Consider the following 20882-nt stretch of genomic DNA (forward strand, 5'->3'; position numbering starts at 1 on the left):
TAGAACTACCATATGACCCAGCAATCCCACTACTGGGCATATACCCTGAGAAAACCATAATTCAAAAAGAGTCATGTACCAAAATGTTCATTGCAGCTCTATTTACAATAGCCCAGAGATGGAAATAACCTAAGTGCCCATCATCGGATGAATGGATAAAGAAGATGTGGCACTTACATACAATGGAATATTACTCAGCCATAAAAAGAAACGAAATTGAGCTATTTGTAGTGAGGTGGATAGACCTAGAGTCTGTCATACAGAGTGAAGTAAGTCAGAAAGAGAAAGACAAATACCGTATGCTAACACATATATATGGAATTTAAGAAAAAAAATGTCATGAAGAACCTAGGGGTAAGACAGGAATAAAGACACAGACCTACTGGAGAATGGACTTGAGGATATGGGGAGGGGAAAGGGTGAGCTGTGACAAAGCGAGAGAGTGGCATGAACATATATACACTACCAAACGTAAGGTAGATAGCTAGTGGGAAGCAGCCGTATAGCACAAGGAGATCAGCTCGGTGCTTTGTGACCGCCTGGAGGGGTGGGATAGGGAGGGTGGGAGGGAGGGAGACGCAAGAGGGAAGAGATATGGGAACATATGTATATGTATAACTGATTCACTTTGTTATAAAGCAGAAACTAACACACCATTGTAAAGCAATTATACCCCAATAAAGATGTTAAAAAAAAAAAAGAATGGCCATGATTAAAAACTACAAATAACAAATTCTGGAGAGGGTGTGGAAATAAGGTAATCCTCCTGCACTGTTGGTGGGAATGTAAGTTGGTGTAGCCACTGTGGAAAAATAGTATGGAGGTTCTCAGAAAACTGAAAATAGAACTACCATATGATCCAGCAATCCCATTCCTTGGCATATATCCAGACAAAACTCTAATCTGCACCCATATGTTCATAGCAGCACTATTCACAATAGCCAAGACATGGAGACAACCTAAATGTCCATCCACAGATGAATGGATAAAGAAGATGTGGTACATATATACCACGGAATAATACTCAGCCATAAAAAAGAATGAAATAAGGCCATTTGCAGCAACATGGATGCAACTAGAGATTATCATACTAAGTGAAGTCAGAAAGAGAAAGACAAATACCATATGATATCACTTATATGTGAAATCTAAAATATGACACAATGAACCTATCTACGAAACGGAAAGAGACTCAGGGACACAGAGAACAGACCTGTGGTTGCTGAGGGGGGGAGGGGTGGGGGAGGGATGGAGTGGAAGGTTGGGATTAGCAGATGTAAACTATTATTTATGAAATGGATAAACAACAAGATCCAACTGTATAGTGCAGAGGACTATATTCAGTATCCTATGATAAACCATAGGATATTTTAAAAAAAGAATATTTAAAAAATATTTTTAAAAGAATATTAAAAAAAAGAATGTATATTTATGTATAAATGAATCACTTTGCTGCACAGCAGAAATGAACACAACACTGTAAATCAACTGCACTTCAAAAAAATAAATTAAAAAAAAGCAACACCCCCACCCCCAAAATAAAACAAACAAAAAAAGACAATAGCAAAATCACGCTTACCTCAAACAATGAAAACATGCCAACCCTTCCACAAGAGAGGCAGGAAAAAAAATATTATTAAAAAAAATACCCTGGGATCCAGGCCAAACCAAACAGGTCTGCCGGCAGGACACGGCCCCTGGCTGCCAGTCTGTGACCCCTGGATGAAGCAATCTGCCGGGTGGAATTCTGACCCACACTCCAAAATCTGCCTGAAGTCACTTGGTGATAAACAGTGTCTCACTACAGAGGTGGCAGGCTCATTATAGCAATACTTATCATTACGACTTGCTGGCACTGGCGAGAGTCAGGGTAACCACCACTAGTGGTGGGAAAAGAGAGCATTCAAGAAAGTGGTGCTTGATGAGAGAAGCAGCTAGGTGGTTCTGGACATACTGGATGTTAGAGCTGAATATGAGGGTCCTCTTAGCAAAATCCAAACCCTTTAGCCGAGGAGGAAACTAAAACCCAAAGCAGTTAAGGCAGTGGTTCTCAACCGGGGTGACTGTCCATCCCCACGGGACATTAGGCAGTGTTTCTGGAGAGATTTTTGGTTGTACAACTGATGGAAAGCTTCTGGTGTCTAGTGGACAGAGACCTGGGATGCTGCTAAAAATCCTATAGTGCACAGGACAGCCCACCACAACCAAGAATTATCTGTCCCAAATGTCGACATTGCTGAGATTAAGAAACCCTGAGTTAAGGAATTTGCTGGAGGTCAAAGAATGTCACACCACAGACTAGATTAGAGGGGTCCAAGAGAGCATTCGGTAGTGCCGGAAATGTTCCAAACTCTACACTGTCCATTATGGTCTCTGACAGCCACATGTGGCTACTGAACATGTCAGATATGGGTAGTGTGACTGAAGAACTCGATTTAAATTTTTTATTTTGTCTTTAATAATTTAAATGTAAACAGCCAAGCATGGCCAGTGGCTACCCTATTGGACAGGGCAGGACTACAGTCCGTATTTCCTGACGCCCAGACCGGCATTCTTTCAGTTTCACAGCCTGCTCTTTTCCACTCTTCTGAAATGACCCACCCACCAGACTTTATCACAACGATTTGGCTGGAAAAAATACAAAAGTAAGATAACAGCAGACAAATCTTAAAATGTTCACAAACATCTTGTTTTGTAGATTGCGAAAAAAGCAAAACGGCAGATCATGGTTACACAGACAGTGGTCCCCCGTCACCCGAAGTTTCGGTTACCAGTAGTCAGCCGCAGGTCCAAAATATCAAATGGAAAATTCCAGAAATAAACAATTTCTAAGTTTTAAACTATATGCTGTTCTGAGTGGTGAGATGAAATCTCTTGCTGTCCCACCAGAACATGAATCATCCGTTTCTCCAGCACCTCTATGCTGTATATGATATCTACCCATCTAGTAGGGTTATCAGATCGACTGTCGGTATCGCAGTGCTTATGTTCAAATAGCCCTTATTTTACTTAATAATGGCCCTAAAGTGCAAGACTAGTGATGCTGGCCATTGGGATATTCTCTTACTGTGCCTAATTTATAAATTAAACTTTATCATACATATGTATGTATAGGAAAAAACAGTATATATAGAGTTTGCTACCATGCAAGGTTTCAGGCATCCACTGGGTGTCTGGGGACGTATCTCCCACAGATAAGAGGGTCCTACTGAACACGTAATAAGACTGCAGAAACAAGAAAGGTCAAATTATTCCTACTTCCGCTTGCACGGAAGCGTGGTATGACAGAGGTAAAACAAACAGCCCTCTGAGCCTTGAGGTTTTGGCTTATGTCTCCACTTGGTCAACTAACTATCCCTTTCACTTCTCAGAAGCTGGGTAAGAAATGAGGCAGGTCAACATCCTTAGCAAATTCTCACGCTTCCCATCTCCCTCGCATCAGAGGCCAGTCTCTGATTTGCTCGTTTTGATGGAGACCACACTGAGGACGCAGCTGTGTTAAGCACCAGATATACGTTACGGCGCTACATTCTCACCGCAGCCCTAAGCAGCACACATACATTACGTCGCTTCATTCTCACGGCAGCCCTTTGGGGCATCAGTAGGTTAAAGAACTTGGCCCACGTCACACAGTCAGAAGCAAAGCTGGGACTGCCAATCTCCTGCTCTTAAGCACGGCCCTAAGGGCCTGAAACCTGGAGTAGCAACACTGGCTGCATAGGCGTGAGGAGCTGCCCGGAGGAGCGGGACCCCTGCAGAACCAGGACGGAGTCCCGGCTCCGCTCTCCACGCCTATCCCGGGTGCCCGCGGCTCTTACCTGTCTATCTCCAGCGCTGCCACCTTCAGCTTTCGTAGAGCTTGTCATTGAGGGCGCGCATGGTGTTGGGCGTTAGCAGCGCGAAATCCTTCTCGGGGTTCATGGTGGCAGCTCGGGGCGTTCCCCGGAGCCCCGCGACTCCTCAGCCCGCGGCAGCCCGGGCCGCGCCGGGGCTAGGGGAGTCTGCGGCTCCGCGCTGCCTCCGGCGCCGGCTCACGGACCACGCCGCCCCGGGCCGCCTGTCTCGCTCCGCCGCCGCCGCGCGCCGCCTCGGAACCGGGGCCAGGTCCCCGTCTCCACACACCTGCCCTCGACCGCCCAACCGGTCAGGCGTCCCACTTGGAACCCGCACCGCAGCTCTTAAAGGGTAACGGCCATGTTACTCGAATCAGGTGACTCTGCAGCAGCTTCCGCCTTCCGCCGCTAGGACCCGCCCCTCTCCAGCCACGCTTCCGCACGCACCTGCAGGGTGTTTGGCCACGCCCCACAAGGCTTCACCTTCTACCCTCACACTCCAGCTTTCGACCCCAACAGTCTGAGTCTGGTTTGAGACCTGCTTAATTGGGCCTGTATTACATGCAGTCAACTGCCTGCACGTGGTAGGCTTGGCACTTGGTGGGCTTCTGTAGATGTTCGTGAGAACGAAGGGGCTCCTGGAGCCTGACTCGCTTAGGATAATTTATTCTATACTTACTGAATCTGCTAGTTCATTCACTACTTAGTCACCAGTCAATATCTCACATGCCAAAGTTTCCCGCATTGGAGTAACACCATCTTGATTTTCGCTATGCTCTAGCCACTTGTACTGTTATTTTAAAAGTACTTTCTAATCAACTCACTTTAAAAAAATCTTAAATTCATTCTTTAGCCTTGCTTATGCCTTAAAATCATGGGTTTGAGTAGTGACATATTTTTCTAAAACATATAAATTGCAATTAAAAACAGAACTATCTGCCTACCATCTAAAATCTCAGGTACCAGCAGTGGCTGTCACCCCACCATTTGGGACTCAGGATGTGTTTATCATGCTCTGATACCTTGCAGGGCTGGGTTACAGACAGCAGAAGCCCCAAATGTGTTGATTGCAGGCCTCCAGGTGGAGCCACTATAAAGCGGCCCCTCCAACTGCTTTGAAGTTTCACACTAAATGGTGGAACAGAAGTTGAAGCTGTGTGATAAAAAGCACTTTATGGATGCAGTGTGGCTAAAGATACAGTAACAGGGAGATGCATCAGAGTTCCTTATCATAAGCTTCCATAGTGAACAGGGACTTAGGGCAAAGCTATAATACCACAGTGGAACCCAATGAGGATTAATATTGTTAAAAAACAAAATTCAGCTGAGTAAATTTGAGGATCTAACTGGCTTTATTCAACAATTCATGACTCTGGCAGCATCCCATCTAGCAGACAGGAGCTTCAAGGAGCTCAACAAAATGGAAGGCTTTTATAGGCAGAAGGGGGTGGCAGCTAGGAATGAAGTAGATTGTTTCAGGCATGTCACCCTCCTTTGGGGAAGGGGGGTGTTTATCATGCAGATTACTTCACCAGAGCTGATCAGGTAATTCCAGATTAACTAGTTAAAGGTCATGTTGCTGGGAGAAGCTGAAACTACAAGTAGGTTAGATATTAAGTCTTGGTTTGCTGACATGAGTTTAGCACAAGTGAATCAATTTGGGGCCTGTTTCTTTTTTTTAACAATATGAGATAACACTGGTCGTACTTTTTTCTAATGAGTGAAAAGCAGTCCTGTAAAGCTTATAACAGTCTTGAAAATGGAGTGTTATCCTCAATCCACAGATCAGAATCTATGGGACACAAGTGAGGGGCTATGGTACATAGAATTCGAAGATGGTCCCTAAGAGTCCCACCCTTTTTGCTATACACCCTGGGCAATCCCCTCCCTTCAACTGTGATTAAGTCTTGTAAATATGATGGACTGTCACTCTAACAATTGTCATGTCATATAGCAGAAGATATTTTGCACATCTAATTAATGTCCCTAATCAGTTGACTTTGAGTTACTAAAAAGGGAGATTATCCTGGGTGGGCCTGACCTAATCAGCAGAGGCCTTAAAAGAAGTTAGGAGAGATTTTAAATGGGAGCGATATTCTTCTGCTGGCCCTGAGGAGTCGATAATAACAACAGTGAACTGTCTATGATGGATCACTTGGTAAGGACCTGAGAGTGGTCTTTCGTTGCTAAAATTGGTCCCCTGTTGTCAGTTGCCAAGAAAATGATACGTCAGTGAAATGGCTGCCAGGGAATGAATATTGTCAACACACTGAGGGAGTTTGGAAGATAATCTTTCCCCAGTTCAGCCTCCAGATGAGGATGCAGCTGGCTGGCATGTTGATTTCAGCCCGTGGGAGCCTGAACCAAGAACCCAATTTAGTACCTTTTGGACTCCTAACCCATGGCAACTGAGATAAGACATTTGTGTTGTTTTAAGCTGCTAGATTTGTGATAATCTGTTATGCAGACATAGAAAACAAATACAGGAGCTATCCCCCAACTCAGCAAGTCATGCAGTAATTGTGTCTAGAAAAATCTGTGAAAAATGTGCTTTCCTTTACTGGTGGGGTTTTCACAGCTTTTAAAACCCTTGCCAACACAATCTGACAAATGAAGGTGGGTGCACCGACAACCTGAAAACTGCCCCCAATACAGATTCATCTCCAGAAGAAAATGTATTGCTTAATAGGTTCCTCCCCTTACCTTGATACCAAGTAGCCCTGATAAGGACATTTCTAAATGTCTTGCGAAGTTTATGTCTTTAGAATTTTGATGATGGTTGAGGTAAAACAATGCAAAAAAAAATCAATGGGAATGATTTGGATCTATTTCTTTAGTGTGTATTCATTTCCACTAGATCCATATCTAACATAATATTTCATCTGTTCCTTTTGCTGTTTGGTTTGGCTTTTTCTTAAAGGTGAACTGAATTTCCCATGGGTCATAATGTGATACAATTTTTTAACAATTGAAACAGTAAGGAAATGTTTTTTTACCAGAAGGAACTCTCTTCTTCTGTAATCACATTCTGGCCTAGGTTGCTAAGAAACCAGTTTTTCATTCAAGGCTGAAACCAATGCTTTGTCCTACCTTTAGTTCAGAAGTTCCTGAAAATAACGGTTTTTTTTTTTTTCTGACATCTTGGAAAATGTCAGCTAGTTAAGGTTATTTATGCATAATTGGACTGGCGTTGGTACTGAGAATAAAGCCCAAGGGCCACCATTGCCTTCTCTATGTGCTCACTTCTCCTCTGTCCCTGGTGGCCAGGCCTGCCGTGCTCAGACTCTTCCAGCCTAGTGGATAATTAGTATGTCTGGTTGCACAGTGGCCATCATTTCACAGTTATAACTCATCTGCACATAAGTGTGATGAGGCCTGGTTGGTATTATATAACTTATGGGCATTGTTGCAAGAGGGTGCTGGTGACACTGTAAGAAACTGAACCCGAATCTTGAATTGCACAAAGCAGTTTCTCCAACAGCAGTGTGGTTTTGCTGGAGTGTCAGGGCAACATGTTGAGGCCCAGTAGGAGAGGTTTGGGAGATCCCAAACTTGGGATTTCTTCAGATCCAGCAGGCCCTCATGACGTCACAGTATAATCACCTCTGACCTGAGGCAGGACTCGCCCAAAGAAGTGGTTAGACTTAGGATGCCACACTCACCAGGGCCTCTGTGTCGAACAGTGTCAGGGGGCCTCATTCACGTTGTTTTCCGTGCACAATGGTCTCTGGGATTGTGCCACCTGGGCCCTGATATTTTCTGAACACCCCCCAGTGAGATGTCTCCTGGTTTCCTTTGCTGAGAATGCGTCCTTTCAAATGTAACTTCCATTAGCTTTCGTCAGAATGCTTGTTTTCACTAAGCCTCCCCTTCAGCTCTCTGCTGAGCGACATTCCAAACTTGCCAATATGAAACGATTTTGTCATTGCCTTTTTTGAGGCCAAGAAAACATAAGAACCACCTATAGGAAAGCGATGTACCCCATCTCAAGTCATCCGGGAAGGGGGTTCATGCTGGGGCAGGGTCTGAGCTGGTTGCTTGGTCCCAGGGAGGCCGGTCTGCCTCCTCACTCCAGGCCTGACTGAGGCTTGGGCTCTAGACTCAGTGGCTTGGGGTGGGGCTGAAGGAGGGGAGCTGCCCCTGGCCACCTAAAGGCACCATTTTGCAGGTGGTGACACTGGGAAGTGGCCAGTTTCTGTAGCAGCCAGTGTCTGGGGTGGTGGCTGGAGCCCTGCAGCCCCAAGGGAACATATCTGAGTCCTGACCTTCACAGTTAGAGGAATCTTTTTTTTTAAAATTAATTAATTTTTGGCTGCATGGGGTCTTCGTTGCTGCGCGCGGGCTTTCTTTAGTTGTGGTGAGCGGGGGCTGCTCTTCGTTGCGGTGTGTGGGCTTCTCATTGCGGTGGCTTCTCTTGTTGTGGAGCACAGACTTCTAGGTGAGCGGGCTTCAGTAGTTGTGGCTCGCGGGCTCAGCAGTTGCGGCCTGCAGGCTCTAGAGCGCAGGCTCAGTAGTTGTGGTGCACAGGCTTAGTTGCTCCGTGGCACGTGGGATCTTCCCGGACCAGGGCTCGAACCCGTGTCCCCTGCATTGGCAGGCGGATTCCTAACCACTGCGCCACCAGGGAAGTCCCAGTTAGAGGAATCTTGAGTCTCATCACGCTCCGACTGTGACCATGGGTGCTTTAGCCAACTTCTACACGGCTTCCTCCGTCTTTCCTGCAGTCTTAACGATTGTTTATCATACTAGGTTTAGAAGTGTTGAAAAGGCACCCGTTTAGAAGAAGGTGGTGGTGGACCAACTGCTCCCCTCCCCCCAGCTCTGCCTCTGGGGAGTGGGTGGGAGGAGGGACTTTGCGGGGCGGGCAACCATTTCATTCACTTCGTCTGAAAGCAGAGTTGGTGAGATCCTCTCCAGGGCTCTAATGAAGAGCGTTAGGGCTGTGGATTCAGCAAAGTCTCAAGTTCTGCTGGTGCCTTTAAAGCAGTGCTCTGCACTGCAGTGTGCACACAACCCCCCTGGAGGTGTCATTAAAATGCAGATTCTGGGGCTTCCCTGTTGGCGCAGTGGTTGAGAGTCCTCCTGCTGATGCAGGGGACACGGGTTCGTGCCCCGGTCTGGGAAGATCCCACATGCCACGGAGCGGCTGGGTCCGTGAGCCATGGCCGCTGAGCCTGCGTGTCCAGAGCCTGTGCTCCACAACGGGAGAGGCCACAGCAGTGAGAGGCCCGCGTACCGCAAAAAAAAAAGGGGCCCCAGAGTCATACACTGCTAAGTGCTGTATGATGGAAGGTCATGAGTGTAAGACCTGTGTCATCTTATTAAACATGAGCATTATTACATAGTGCTTGGGCTTTGGAGATATATTAAGAGACTAAATGAAGAGACTTGTCCTTGTCAAGTAAAATATAGCTGTTTCGTGTAGTTACCATGTTTAATACGGAATATCTATATTTCATACAGATATCTGGAATTCATATAATGCAGAAATAAGTGCCCCTGTAATTGAACTGGAGGATAAAACAGTACCTTTAGAATTCTGATTATTTTCTCTATTCTTCGCAGGGCTAGAACCACACATAGGTATTAAGGCTGAGGAGACGGCTTTTCCATGATGCCGCGGGCCCTGGTTCCCACTAGGGGGTGATCCCCTTCAGGTAATAAACCCATTTAATTCCAGTGTCGCTGCCTTCGCCGGGAGGGCAGGCTACAATCAGCTTGCTGGTGATGGGTGTTTTGCTGCCTGATGGGTTTCCTCCAAAGTAGACCGTGATGTTGTTGATCTTCTTGGGCTTCACGGAGTCTATGGCGCGGACAGAGAAGGCCGGGTTCTCCACCGTGAAGGAGAAGGTGACCGGGTGGTAGAAGACGTTCTTGAAGGAGATGACTATGTTGCACCCGGCTCGGATCAGGAAGGGGCCTTGCGGCTTGGGCGGCAGAGCCACTCCGAAGAGGGGGATGATGTACTCGCCACCCACGAGCGATGACAGGCTCAGGATGCCCTTGCTCTCGCCCAGGCGGCTGGGCTCGAAGTACACCTCCACACTCGCCTCGGTGCCGCCCTGCACCCCGGGGGCCGCAGAGATGAACTTTTCCGTGTGGAAGTCTGGACAGTCGGTCTGAAAGGAGAACAAACGCGCTCAGCTCACCCAGGACTCTGAAGAGCAAACCAGCAGTTCATGTCCGTCCCGAGCCCTCCACCCTCCGCCATGAGCAACCTACGCTTGCGTGAGGACGGGCAGGTTACACAAAAGCTGTGCCCTTAAAACTCCCTTGAAGAGTAGGTGTTACTAGTTTATCCCCGTTTTACTACAGAGAAACCAAGGCCAAGAGATGTTAAACAGACACACAGCGGGATGATATGGGCGGCAGTCCTGGGTGCTGCCCCCCCGTATCCCGTGCTTCTTTCCTTCCACTGCCCCTGGAGGACCGGAGACTCTGGCTCCTCGTGGACGGGTGGGACTAGTTCTGGACAATAAGTTGAGAGGAGAAGTGCAAGGTGTCCCTTCCACACTAGAGCATTTATTTGCCAGAGCAAGTCCCTCTGGGGTCTTTTCACCCCTCTGCTGCTATGACTGGAAACATCTGAGATAGTGGTTGCCCCTCAGCCTGGATCCCCGGGTGGCTGTGATGAGCAGAGTCCCCTGCTGACCTTCCCTGGATAGAGAAGCACGAATGGGAGGCAAACCTTTGTTGTTTTAAGCTACTGAGATGTTGGGGCTGTTTGTTACCACAGAATAACCAGGCTTCTCCTGACGGATGGGGATGATCAAGAGCCTATGCCTCTTTAAAAATCATGAATCACTACGTTGTACACCTGAAACTTATAAAATCCTGTACATCAACTATACCTCAGTTAAAAATAGAGCCTATGCCTTGTGACCATGGCCATGGGACTCTGATGATAACTGGGCACACGGCCACCCAGTGTAAGGCTACACTCCTAGCTCCCCTTGTTGCTGGGTGTGGTCACATGAAGTTTTCTTCAGTGGAATGTGAGTGGCAGTGATGTATGCAGCTTCCCCGTTTTCCCCAGGTAGCTGGCTGCAATGTGGATGTCACAATAAACCATCTTGGTCTGTGTGCACCGCAGCAACTCCTTATAGAGGGAAGAGCATCAGGAAAGAAGGGTCTGGGTGCCTGATGTCACGGAGCTGCCATTCCAGCCCAAACTGCTTATGCCCACACTGCTATCTGAGAGAGGAATAAACTACTATTTTGTTGGTTTGTGGGGCTTTCTGTTTCAGTAGCTAATCCTATATTCACACTGATTTAATAGCTAACACATATGGAACACTTACTATGGGCGAGGATTAGTTTTATATACCTATTTAAAAATCCTGACAGCTATCCTGTGAGAGTGTTAGTAAACTATTCATACAAAGAGTAAACGGTGAAGCCAGGATTCAAATCCAGGTCTGCTGGATTCCACAGCTGATACTCATGACCACTAAGCTCTATTATCTCACTGTACTGACCACTGAGTATGTTGTGGGAAGCAAAACTCCCCCTACCCCAACCCCAGCTTGTTACGCTAGAAAGTCTGTGAGGAAGAACCCAGGCCTGGTACTCTTTGTTTCTAGTTGGGAGTTTCCAACTAGATAAAGCACTTGAGTCTGAGTTTCACATTTCTGCACCCGCCGTGTCCCCCTCCCATTATTTTGGAGCCCAGACTTCTGGAACGCATAGGGCAGAGGGTGAGGCAGGGGCTGCTCACCCTGCAGTAGTATTCTGTCTTCTGCCGGGCGTAATTGGTGAACTTGGCAAAGATGCTCTGGCCACTGCCGAGAACAGCCTGGAAGTGGACAGGCTTTTCAGGCAGTGCTGGCGTGGTCTTCAAATTGAGCTCATATGGGTAGTAACCCAAATCACTGTTGTGCAGTGTTAGTTTCCCGGAGGTTTCTCCAGCTTTCAAGGGCTGGAATTCAAATGAGAATGTGCCCTGCAATAGAAGATGAAGGCTCGGGTGACACTGAACGTCTGACCCATCCTCTGCCCCCCGGTGACCTCACAGCAGGTTGGTAGCAGATGCTCATACTGACCTTGAGCCTGGGGGACCTCTGTCCAAACCAGCCCACTTTTCCTCCTCTGGACCCCTTCTACCTTTCCCTAGTCTGGGTATTTCTATATCTGGAATCTCTTTGAATCTAAAAAAAGGTACTGGATCTTCTCTTGAGAAGCATAATTATGGAGATGGGGGTGGGTGGGCTGGAGGGGCAGGAGGGCTGAAGGTCAGGCAGTTCTTTCTTTGCTCGTAGCCCATCTCTGAACAGTTTCCTGGGTCCTATCATCATTTGGGGGAGGCCTTCTCCTTCCTCTATTATCATCCAAAGCAAAACAAAACAAGAACCAAGGAGTACTGCTTATAATAGCAAAACAATGGAAACAATTCAAATGCATTAGCAGTAAGAGACTGGGTAAATAAAGTATTCTTTATTCACGTCAGTGGAATATTACGTAGCCATTACAAAGGAAGAGGCAAAGCTCTAAGCGTTGAAATAAAAGGTGCTGGTAATATTTTAAGTGGAAGAAAGAAGGTTCTAGAAATGTATATAAAGCTCTAGAAATGTATATGAGCTTATTTTTGTGAAGAAGATTATGTCTATGTATGTACAGAAAAGAGACAAGGGTATGTCGAATTGTTACCAGTAGTTATCTTAGGATGGGGGAAATGGGACTGTGGGGACTTTTACTTTCTATTGCATGTACTTTTGTAGGGTTAAAATTTTGTTTTTATCATAAGTAGGTATTGTTGTTTTTGTTTTTTTAAAAAAAAACTACTTCTGGGCTTCCCTGGTGGCGCAGTGGTTAAGAATCTACCTGCCAATGCAGGGGACGTGGTTTGAGCCCTGGTCTGGGAAGATCCCACACGCCACGGAGCAGCTAAGCCCGTGAGCCACAACTACTGAAGCCCGTGTACCTAGAGCCCGTGTTCCGCAACAAGAGAAGCCACTGCAATGAGGAGCCCGTGCACTGCAACGAAGTGTAGCCCCTGCTCGCCACAACTAGAGAAAGTCCGCATGCAGCAACGAAGACCCAGTACAGCCAAAAATAAAATAAATTAAATTTATTAAAAAAAAACAAAAGAAAACTACTTCTTCCTGAACAATAAAATAAAGAGGATATCACTAAAATTACTGTAGATGTTTAACAGAGAATACAGTACAAAAATTTACATGATCTTACCACAATTAAAAAAATTTGGATGAAAATGGACAAATGTATAAACAAATATAAATTACAGAAACAGACTCAAAAAAATAAAGAAAACCCATATAGTCCTATAACCATGAAAGATATTTAATCAATAATAAAACAAAAAATTTCCCTTAACAAAATTCCAGATCACAAAGCTTTACTTTTAAGTTCTACCAATCTAATATTCCACAAGTTCTTCCAGAGAAAAGAAAAAGAGGAAACCTACCTCAACTTGACATCAGAATCCAACAAGGAGAAAGGAAAATTGGATGCTAGTTTCCCTACTGAACATATATACAAAATGTCTAATAAAAATGTTATCCAACTGATCCAGCAACATATAAAAAAGAGAATACTACATGACTAAGTTGGGCTTATTCCATGAATGAAAAGTTGGTTTAACACTGGAAAAACCAATCAGTTGCCACATTGACAAATTAAAAGGAAAACAATCAAATGAGCATCTCAATAGATGCAGTAAAAGTATTTGATAAAACTCAACATCCATTCATAGTGTTTTTAAAAAAGCTCTTAGCAAACTAGGAATAGAAGGAGATACCCTTAATCTGATAAAGGGTACCTATAAGAAACCCAAAACAAACATCATAATAAATGGTGAAACTTTGAAAGCTTTCCCTTCAGGATCAGGAACAAGACAATGCCTTCTGTTGCCTTTCTGGTCAACATTGTTCTGGAGGTCCTAGATAGCCCTATAAGGCATGAAAAAGTACTTAAAGGAAAAGGTTTAGAACGGAAGAAACAAAATTGTAATTACTTACAGATGATATGGTTGTACATGTACAAAATACAAGAATCTACAATTTAAATTATTATTAAGTGAATTTTATTTATAAGCTGTTTGGGTAAAAGGTGATATACAAAAATCAGTTACATTTCTAAATGATTGCAACAAATATTTAGAATATGAAAATTTAAAAAGATGCTATTTATAATAGCATCAAAATATACAAAACCTAGAAATAAATCTAACAAAAGATGAGTAAAGCCTCTACGTAGAAAACAAAAAACATTATTGAGAGAAATTAAAGAAGACTTAATGGAGATTTGCTCATGGATTGGAAATCTCAATACTATAAAGATTCAAATTCTCCCCTATGACAGACAGGCTCCAAGATGGCCCCCAGTAACCCCTACTTCCTGGTATTCACACCCTTGTATAGTCCTCTCCCACACTGAACCAGGTTGGTCTATGTGACCACAAGTATGTGGCAGAAGAGATGGCGTGTCACTTTTGAGATTAAGAGGAAAAGACTGTGGTTTCTGTCTTGTGCATGCTCTTTCTTCTTTGCTGCCTCACTTTCTTTTATTTTTTTAATTTTTAATATTTTTGGCTGCGTTGGGTCTTCGTTGCTGCGCGCGGGCTTTCTCTGGTTGCGGTGAGCGGGGGCTACTCTTCGTTGCGGTGTGCGGGCTTCTTATCGCGGTGGCTTCTCTTGCTGCAGAGCACGGGCTCTAGGCATGCAGGCTTCAGTAGTTGTGGTACGCGGGCTCAGCAGTTGTGGCGTGCGGGCTCAGTAGTTGTGGTGCATGGGCCTAGTTGCTCCGTGGCATGTGGGATCTTCCCGGCCCAGGATCAAACCTGGGTCCCCTGCATTGGCAGGCGGATTCTTAACCACTGCGCCACCAGGGAAGTCCCCTCGCTTTCTTTTAGATCGTTCACTCTAAGGTACGTGAGCTGCCTCGTTGAAAGCAGCTCGCAGGAGAGGCCACATGGTGAGGAACTGAAGCCTCCAGCTAACAGCCAGCAAGGAACTAGGACCTTTCCAACAACCAACCACATGAGTGAGTTTGGAAGCAGATTATCCAGCCCCAGTCAAGCCTAGGGATGCCTAGAGTCCTGGCTGACAACTGACATCCTCATGAAAGCCCCTGAGCCAAAACCACCCGGTTAGGCGGCTGCTCTTAGATTCCTGATCCTCAGAAACTGTGGAGGTAATAAATGTCTGTTGTTTTAAGTTGCTGAGTTTTGGAATAATTTGTTGTGGATCAACAGAAAACTTATACATTCTTTTTTTTTTCCTTCTGCACCACGCAGCTTGTGGGATCTTAATTCCCCGACCAGGGATTGAACCCAGGCCCTTGACAGTGAAAGTGTGGAGTTTTAACCACTGGACCACCAGGGAATACCCCAGAAAACATATACATTCTTAAAATAATCTATAGACTTAATTTAATCCCAATCAAAATCCCAACAGAGTTTTTTTTTTTAAAGGAACTTGACAAGCTGATTTAAATATATATATGGAAATGCAAAGGGCCAAAAATGCAATGCTATGCTTGCCAAGGTACTCTTGAAAAAAAAGAATATAAGAGATTATTAAGTCTTAATATAAAGCTAGAGTGATTGCTTGCTTGGCCATATATCAAACTATACTATAAAACTGTAGTAATTAGGATGCTGTGGTATTGGTACAAGTTCAGAAATTGAGTCATTATTATATTATAGGAAACCTAGAACAGATCCATGCATATATGGACACTTGATTTATTTCACAAATGGCCGTGTAAATCAGTGCGGAAAAGACGGTCTTTGTAGTAACACAGTCTGAGATGATTTATATTCACTTGGAGAAAAAGGAAACTTGACTCTTGCCTCACGTCATACATTAAAACCAGTCAGGTTTTGAGCAAGATGATAGCAGCAGCCGCTGCACAGTCTTCCCAAACCCCCACAAAACACTCAGACCAACCAGCTTAACGACAACATCTATAACATAACTAAGTGAAAAGATAAGCTACCAACTCCAAAAGATGGGTGAGTAGGGCTGATTACTCACAGCCATGAGACTGGTGTGAGTAAGCCACTGTATGGGAGGAGTGGGAGAGAGAGCAAAGGAACATCAGTCTGAGAGCCAGAGAATCACCCTAGATGGAGGGTCCCACTCAACCTGGGAAACTCGACGGGACAACTGACAACAGCAGCCTAAGCTGGAAGGATGATCTCAGGCTCTCGTTTATCGCTAACTGCAAACATGTCACAATAAGATTGGGTGACGTGGGGCAGCTTAAAACCAAGTTACTTAAACTACCTTCTAAGACAAAACCTTGTGCTGAGAGAAACCTCTGAGAGTAGAATCTATTTGACTGTGACTGAGACACTTAGGGCAAAGGAAAGATAAAGCTCAGATAAAGGTGGGGAGAAAAAAGGAAAAAAAACCCTAAAAAGTACAAAGCTGTATTTTAAAAAATATTTGTGGTAACAACAGAAGAGAGAATCTTAGTTACGTGAAGCTACAAAAGGTATCCAGGGCCACCTTTTCCTTCTAAAAGCACGGAAAAAGTTAGAATGAACAACGGAAAAGGAATAAAAAAAGGTGAATAATGAGCAGAATAATATTGCTATAGACAATGAAGACATGCCAGGAAGAGATCACTACAAAACAAAGAGAAAAAGAAAACATAGAACAGATAAGATAAACAGAAAGTACAGATTTGCATGTACACCTGAATACGTCACTATTTACACTCAATATAAATGATGTGAATGCTCAAGTGAAAAGGAAGCCTTGCTAGACTGGGTTAAAAAACCAAATCCATCTCATCTGTACCCCGTTTCTAAGAGACACGTTTAGATTATACGGATAGAGAAAGATTGAAAGTATGATGATTAAAAAAACCCCACACCATGCAAATGCTAACCAAAAGAAACCTATATTTATATTAGACAAAATAGATTTTAAGGCAAAAAGTGTTACTACAGACAAGGAAGATCACTTTGTAATGAAAAGAGTTTCAAGTCACCAGAAAGATATTATAATTTTTATTTAACTAGTAATATAGCTTCAAAGTATATACATAAAGCAAAACATGACAGAACCACAAAGATAGACAGATACACAATCATAGTAGTATATGTTAATATACTCTCCTAAAACTGATTAAACAAGCAGACAAAACTATCAGTAAGGGTAAAGAAAACTGAACAACAAAACAGCAAATACATTCTTTTCAAAAAGAGATGGAGGATTTTAAAAAAAGACTATATTGGGCCATAGAGCATGTCTAAAAAAATTCTAGAGTACTGAAATAATATTGAATATATTCTCTGACCACAAAATAATTTTAAAAAGTGGTAACTAGAAAAATCCACATCTTTGAAAATTAAGAAACTTCTAATAAACCAGGAGTCAAAAAAGAAGCATTAATAATAGTGAAAATTAGAACACTTTTGAACTTAATGATAAAAAATACTACATATAAATATAAAAACTTGTATGCTGCAGCTAAAGCAGTACTTAGTGGGAGATTTATAATCTTAAGTGTGTATATTAGAAAATAAAGAAGACTACAAGTTAATTCCCTAAGTGTTTATCTTTGAAATTAGTTAAAGCAACACTAACCCAAAGGAAGCAGAAGGAAGGGAATAACAAAGATAAGAGTGGAAATCAATCAACTAGAAAGCAACCATACAATAGAGCGTAACAACAAAGCCCAAAGATGCTTTTTTGGAAAAAAAAACAAAAAACAAAACAGTTGAGAAACCTCTAGCAAGGTTGATCAAGAAACAAAGAGAGAAGGCACAATAACCAATATTAGAAATGAAAAGGGGACATCACATAAAAAAGGTAGTAAGATTCGTGCTGTGAGACCTAAAGTTCTTATGAGGTTGTCTAAAATGAAAAAACACGTCAGCCGGGCCTCTGGTAGCTCCCTGTGTGCTAAATGTGTCAGTGACAGGATCAAACATGCTCTCCTTATTGAGGAGAAGAAAATCGTTGAGAAAGTATTGAAGGCAAAAGCACAGAGTCAGAAAGCTAAATTAAAAATGAAGCTTTTTTTGACACTCTCTTCAATAAGTGGTGCTGGGAAAACTGGACAGCTACATGTAAAAGAATGAAATCAGAACACCTCCTAGCACCATACACAAAAATAAACTCAAAATAGATTAAAGACCTAAAAGTAAGGCTGGACACTATAAAACGTCTTAGAGGAAAACACAGGCAGAACACTCTTTGACATAAATCACAGTAAGATCTTTTCTGACCCACCTCCTAGAGTAGTGAAAATAAAAACAAAAATAAACAAATGGGACCTAATTAAATTTAAAAGCTTTTGCACAGCAAAGGAAACCATAAAACGAGAAGACAACCCTTAGAATGGGAGAAAATAGTTGCAAGCAAAGCAAATGACAAGGGATCAATCTCCAAAATATACCAACAGCTCATGCAGCTCAATATCAAGAAAAACAAACAACTCAATCAAAGAATGGGTGGAAGACCTAAATAGACATTTCTCCAAAGAAGACATACAGATGGCCAACAAACACACAAAAAGATGCTCAGCATCACTAATTATTAGAGAACTCCAAATCACAACTACGATGAGGTATGACCTCACACCAGTCAGAATGGCCATTATCAAACACTCTACAAACAATAAATGCTGGAGAGGGTGTGGAGAAAAGGGAACCCTCTTGCTCTGTTGGTGGGGATGTAAATTGATACAGCCACTATGGAGAACAGTATGGAGGTTCCTTAAAAAACTAAAAATAGAGCTACCATATGATCCAGCAATCCCACTACTGGGCATATACCTTGAGAAAACCATTCAAAAAGACACATGCACCCCAATGTGCATTGCAGCTCTATTAACAATAGCCAGGACATGGAAGCAACCTAAATGTCCATCAACAGAAGAATGGATAAAGAAGACGTGGTACATATATACAATTGAATATTACTCAGCCATAAAAAGGAACAGAATTGTGCAACTTGCAGAGAAATGGATGGACCTAGAGAATGAGTGAAGTAAGTCAGAAAGAGGAAAACAAATATCATATAATATCACTTATTTGTGGAATCTGGAAAAATGATACAGATGAACTTATTTGCAAAGCAGAAATAGAGACACAGATGTAGAGAACAGATGTATGGATACCGGGGGTGGGATGAATTGGGAGACTGGGATCGACATATATACACTACTATGTATACGACAGATAATTAATGAGAACCTACGGTATAGCACAGGGAACTCTGCTTGATGCTCTGTGGTGACCTAAATGTATAGCTAATTCACTTTACTGTACAGCAGAAACTAACACAACATTGTAAAGCAACTATACTCCAATAAAAATTAATTTTAAAATTAATTTTAAAAAATGAGGGTTTTTTGAGTACCAAAAAAATCAAAAAACAAAAAAAAAAGGTAATGAGGATAGTAACAATGTTATACCAATATTTTCAGTATATCGATGAAATGGAAGTGCTCTTATTACTGACTCAAGAAGAAACAGAACATCTAAATAGTCCAATAACCCACTGAAAGAATTAAATCAGTAGTAGACGATCTTCCCACAAAGAAAACACCAGTTCTCAGTGGCTTCACCAGTGAGTTCAAAGAAGACATAATTTCAATCTTTTATAAACTCTTTCACAGAATTGAGAAAGTGAGAAAATTAGCAAAAGTGACACCCAAACTGAACAAAGAGTATGAGGAAGGAAAACTGTGGTCCATTCTCATTCATGAGCACAGAGGCAAATCTCCTACACAGACTATTACCCAACTAAAATCAATCTGTATGTAAAAAGGGAGTTATCAGTTTATGAAGAGTCTATCAGATTGGTAAACTTTAAAAAATTCTGACAATACCAAGGGTTGGTGAACTCGCATTGCTGATTGGCAGTTATCTACTGATTGGCAGTTAGAGGCAGGCGCATCCTATGACCCAGGGATTCCACTCCCGGGTGTACACTGTGGAGAGATACAGGCGCATGTGCATCAAGAGGGCGCTTGTGCAAAAAGAACCATAGCAGCATTTTCCACGATAGCCAAATGTTGAAACCAACACAAATGTCCGGCCATAGTAGGATGGAGATCTAAATTGTGGTCTAGTCATTTAGGATAGTCTACAGCGGTGAGGATGAATGAACCTCAGCTGTGGGCAACGGCATGGAGGACCGTCACAGTTCACAACTCTGAGCGAAAGAAATAAAACATTACAGAATGTATATAGTATGATTTCTTTTGCATAAAGTTCAAAAACAGGCAAAACTAAACTATATTGCTTAAAAGCAAGACATGATCATTACAAAATAAGGATAGTGGCAACTTTTAGGAGTCAGGGAGAGAGGGGTGTCTGGGGAGGTGGCAAGTTTTAATTTCTTGGCCTGGGTATTGGTTTAACTGATATTTATTTCATAAGTTTTTGTTTAAACAAACATGTTTGCATGCATATACATGTTTATATGTACACATACATATATGTATATGTATGTTTTATATACTTTTCTGTATCGTTCACAGTGAAAAATATAAAAATACAATAAAATAAAGGGCGTGGAGACTCTCTCTGAAGAACAAAACAGATAACTAGATTCTGAAAGTGAAGGAAGAGATGGAGTGGGAGTGCAGGGAACAGGCCTGGTGGGCTGAAGCTGGGGAAACAGAAGAGATTTTGATGGAATCCGGACAGTGAGAGTTTGGAGTGACAAACTGATGAAAAGAGCATTTATCTTCCCACCAGTTCATAACTCCGGGCCATGTCTGCCCAACCACTGTCAAAGTCTTCTTGGGCCACCTCCCTGAAGTGGTCTGCGCATAAACAAGCACATAGACAAATGTGTGTGTTGTACACTTGATACACTATTATGTGTCCCTTGCTGTCCTTTTCACCACATATATTCTATGTGACTTTTGTAATTAGGAAAACCAAGAAGAATATTTTAAATTTGAGCAAGGCAAACAAACACATAATAGAGACAAGTCCCTTTTACATGCCTGAACCGAAGCTCTATGTGGCCCTGGTTTATGTGAGGACTTGGGCAGCAGAGGAAAGGAGAGAACAGGAGCGCTGTCGACCAGCCGATCATCCCCTGCCCTCCCGACCAC

The 20882-nt window shown here is 43.2% G+C and overlaps 2 protein-coding genes across 10 annotated transcripts in view; both read right to left on the reverse strand.

Moving 5' to 3' along the window:
* Positions 1 to 4224, reverse strand: part of VAC14 (VAC14 component of PIKFYVE complex) — a 206075-nt gene extending 201851 nt beyond the window's left edge. For 4 of the 9 annotated variants that reach the window (XM_049703821.1, XM_049703822.1, XM_049703819.1 and 1 more), the window contains exon 1: positions 3819 to 4223. In XM_049703821.1, coding sequence (XP_049559778.1) covers positions 3819 to 3866 — 48 coding nt within the window. In that variant the 5' untranslated portion in view covers positions 3867 to 4223. Of the gene's footprint in view, positions 1 to 3818 lie in introns of all 9 variants that reach the window. The other 5 variants (XM_049703812.1, XM_049703817.1, XM_049703816.1 and 2 more) reach the window with 3 other exon arrangements.
* Positions 4225 to 9253: 5029 nt separating this feature from the next.
* HYDIN (HYDIN axonemal central pair apparatus protein) overlaps positions 9254 to 20882 on the reverse strand; it is a 440857-nt gene continuing 429228 nt past the window's right edge. Inside the window, exons 86-87 of the mRNA XM_049703807.1 lie at positions 11551 to 11775; positions 9254 to 9952 (exon numbers count right to left, since the gene is read on the reverse strand). Of these exons, the coding sequence (XP_049559764.1) occupies positions 9470 to 9952; positions 11551 to 11775 (708 nt within the window). The 3' untranslated portion in view covers positions 9254 to 9469. The remainder of the gene's footprint in view (positions 9953 to 11550; positions 11776 to 20882) is intronic.

This window comes from Orcinus orca, chromosome 20 (assembly GCF_937001465.1).
Source record: "Orcinus orca chromosome 20, mOrcOrc1.1, whole genome shotgun sequence".
Taxonomy (NCBI): domain Eukaryota; kingdom Metazoa; phylum Chordata; class Mammalia; order Artiodactyla; family Delphinidae; genus Orcinus; species Orcinus orca.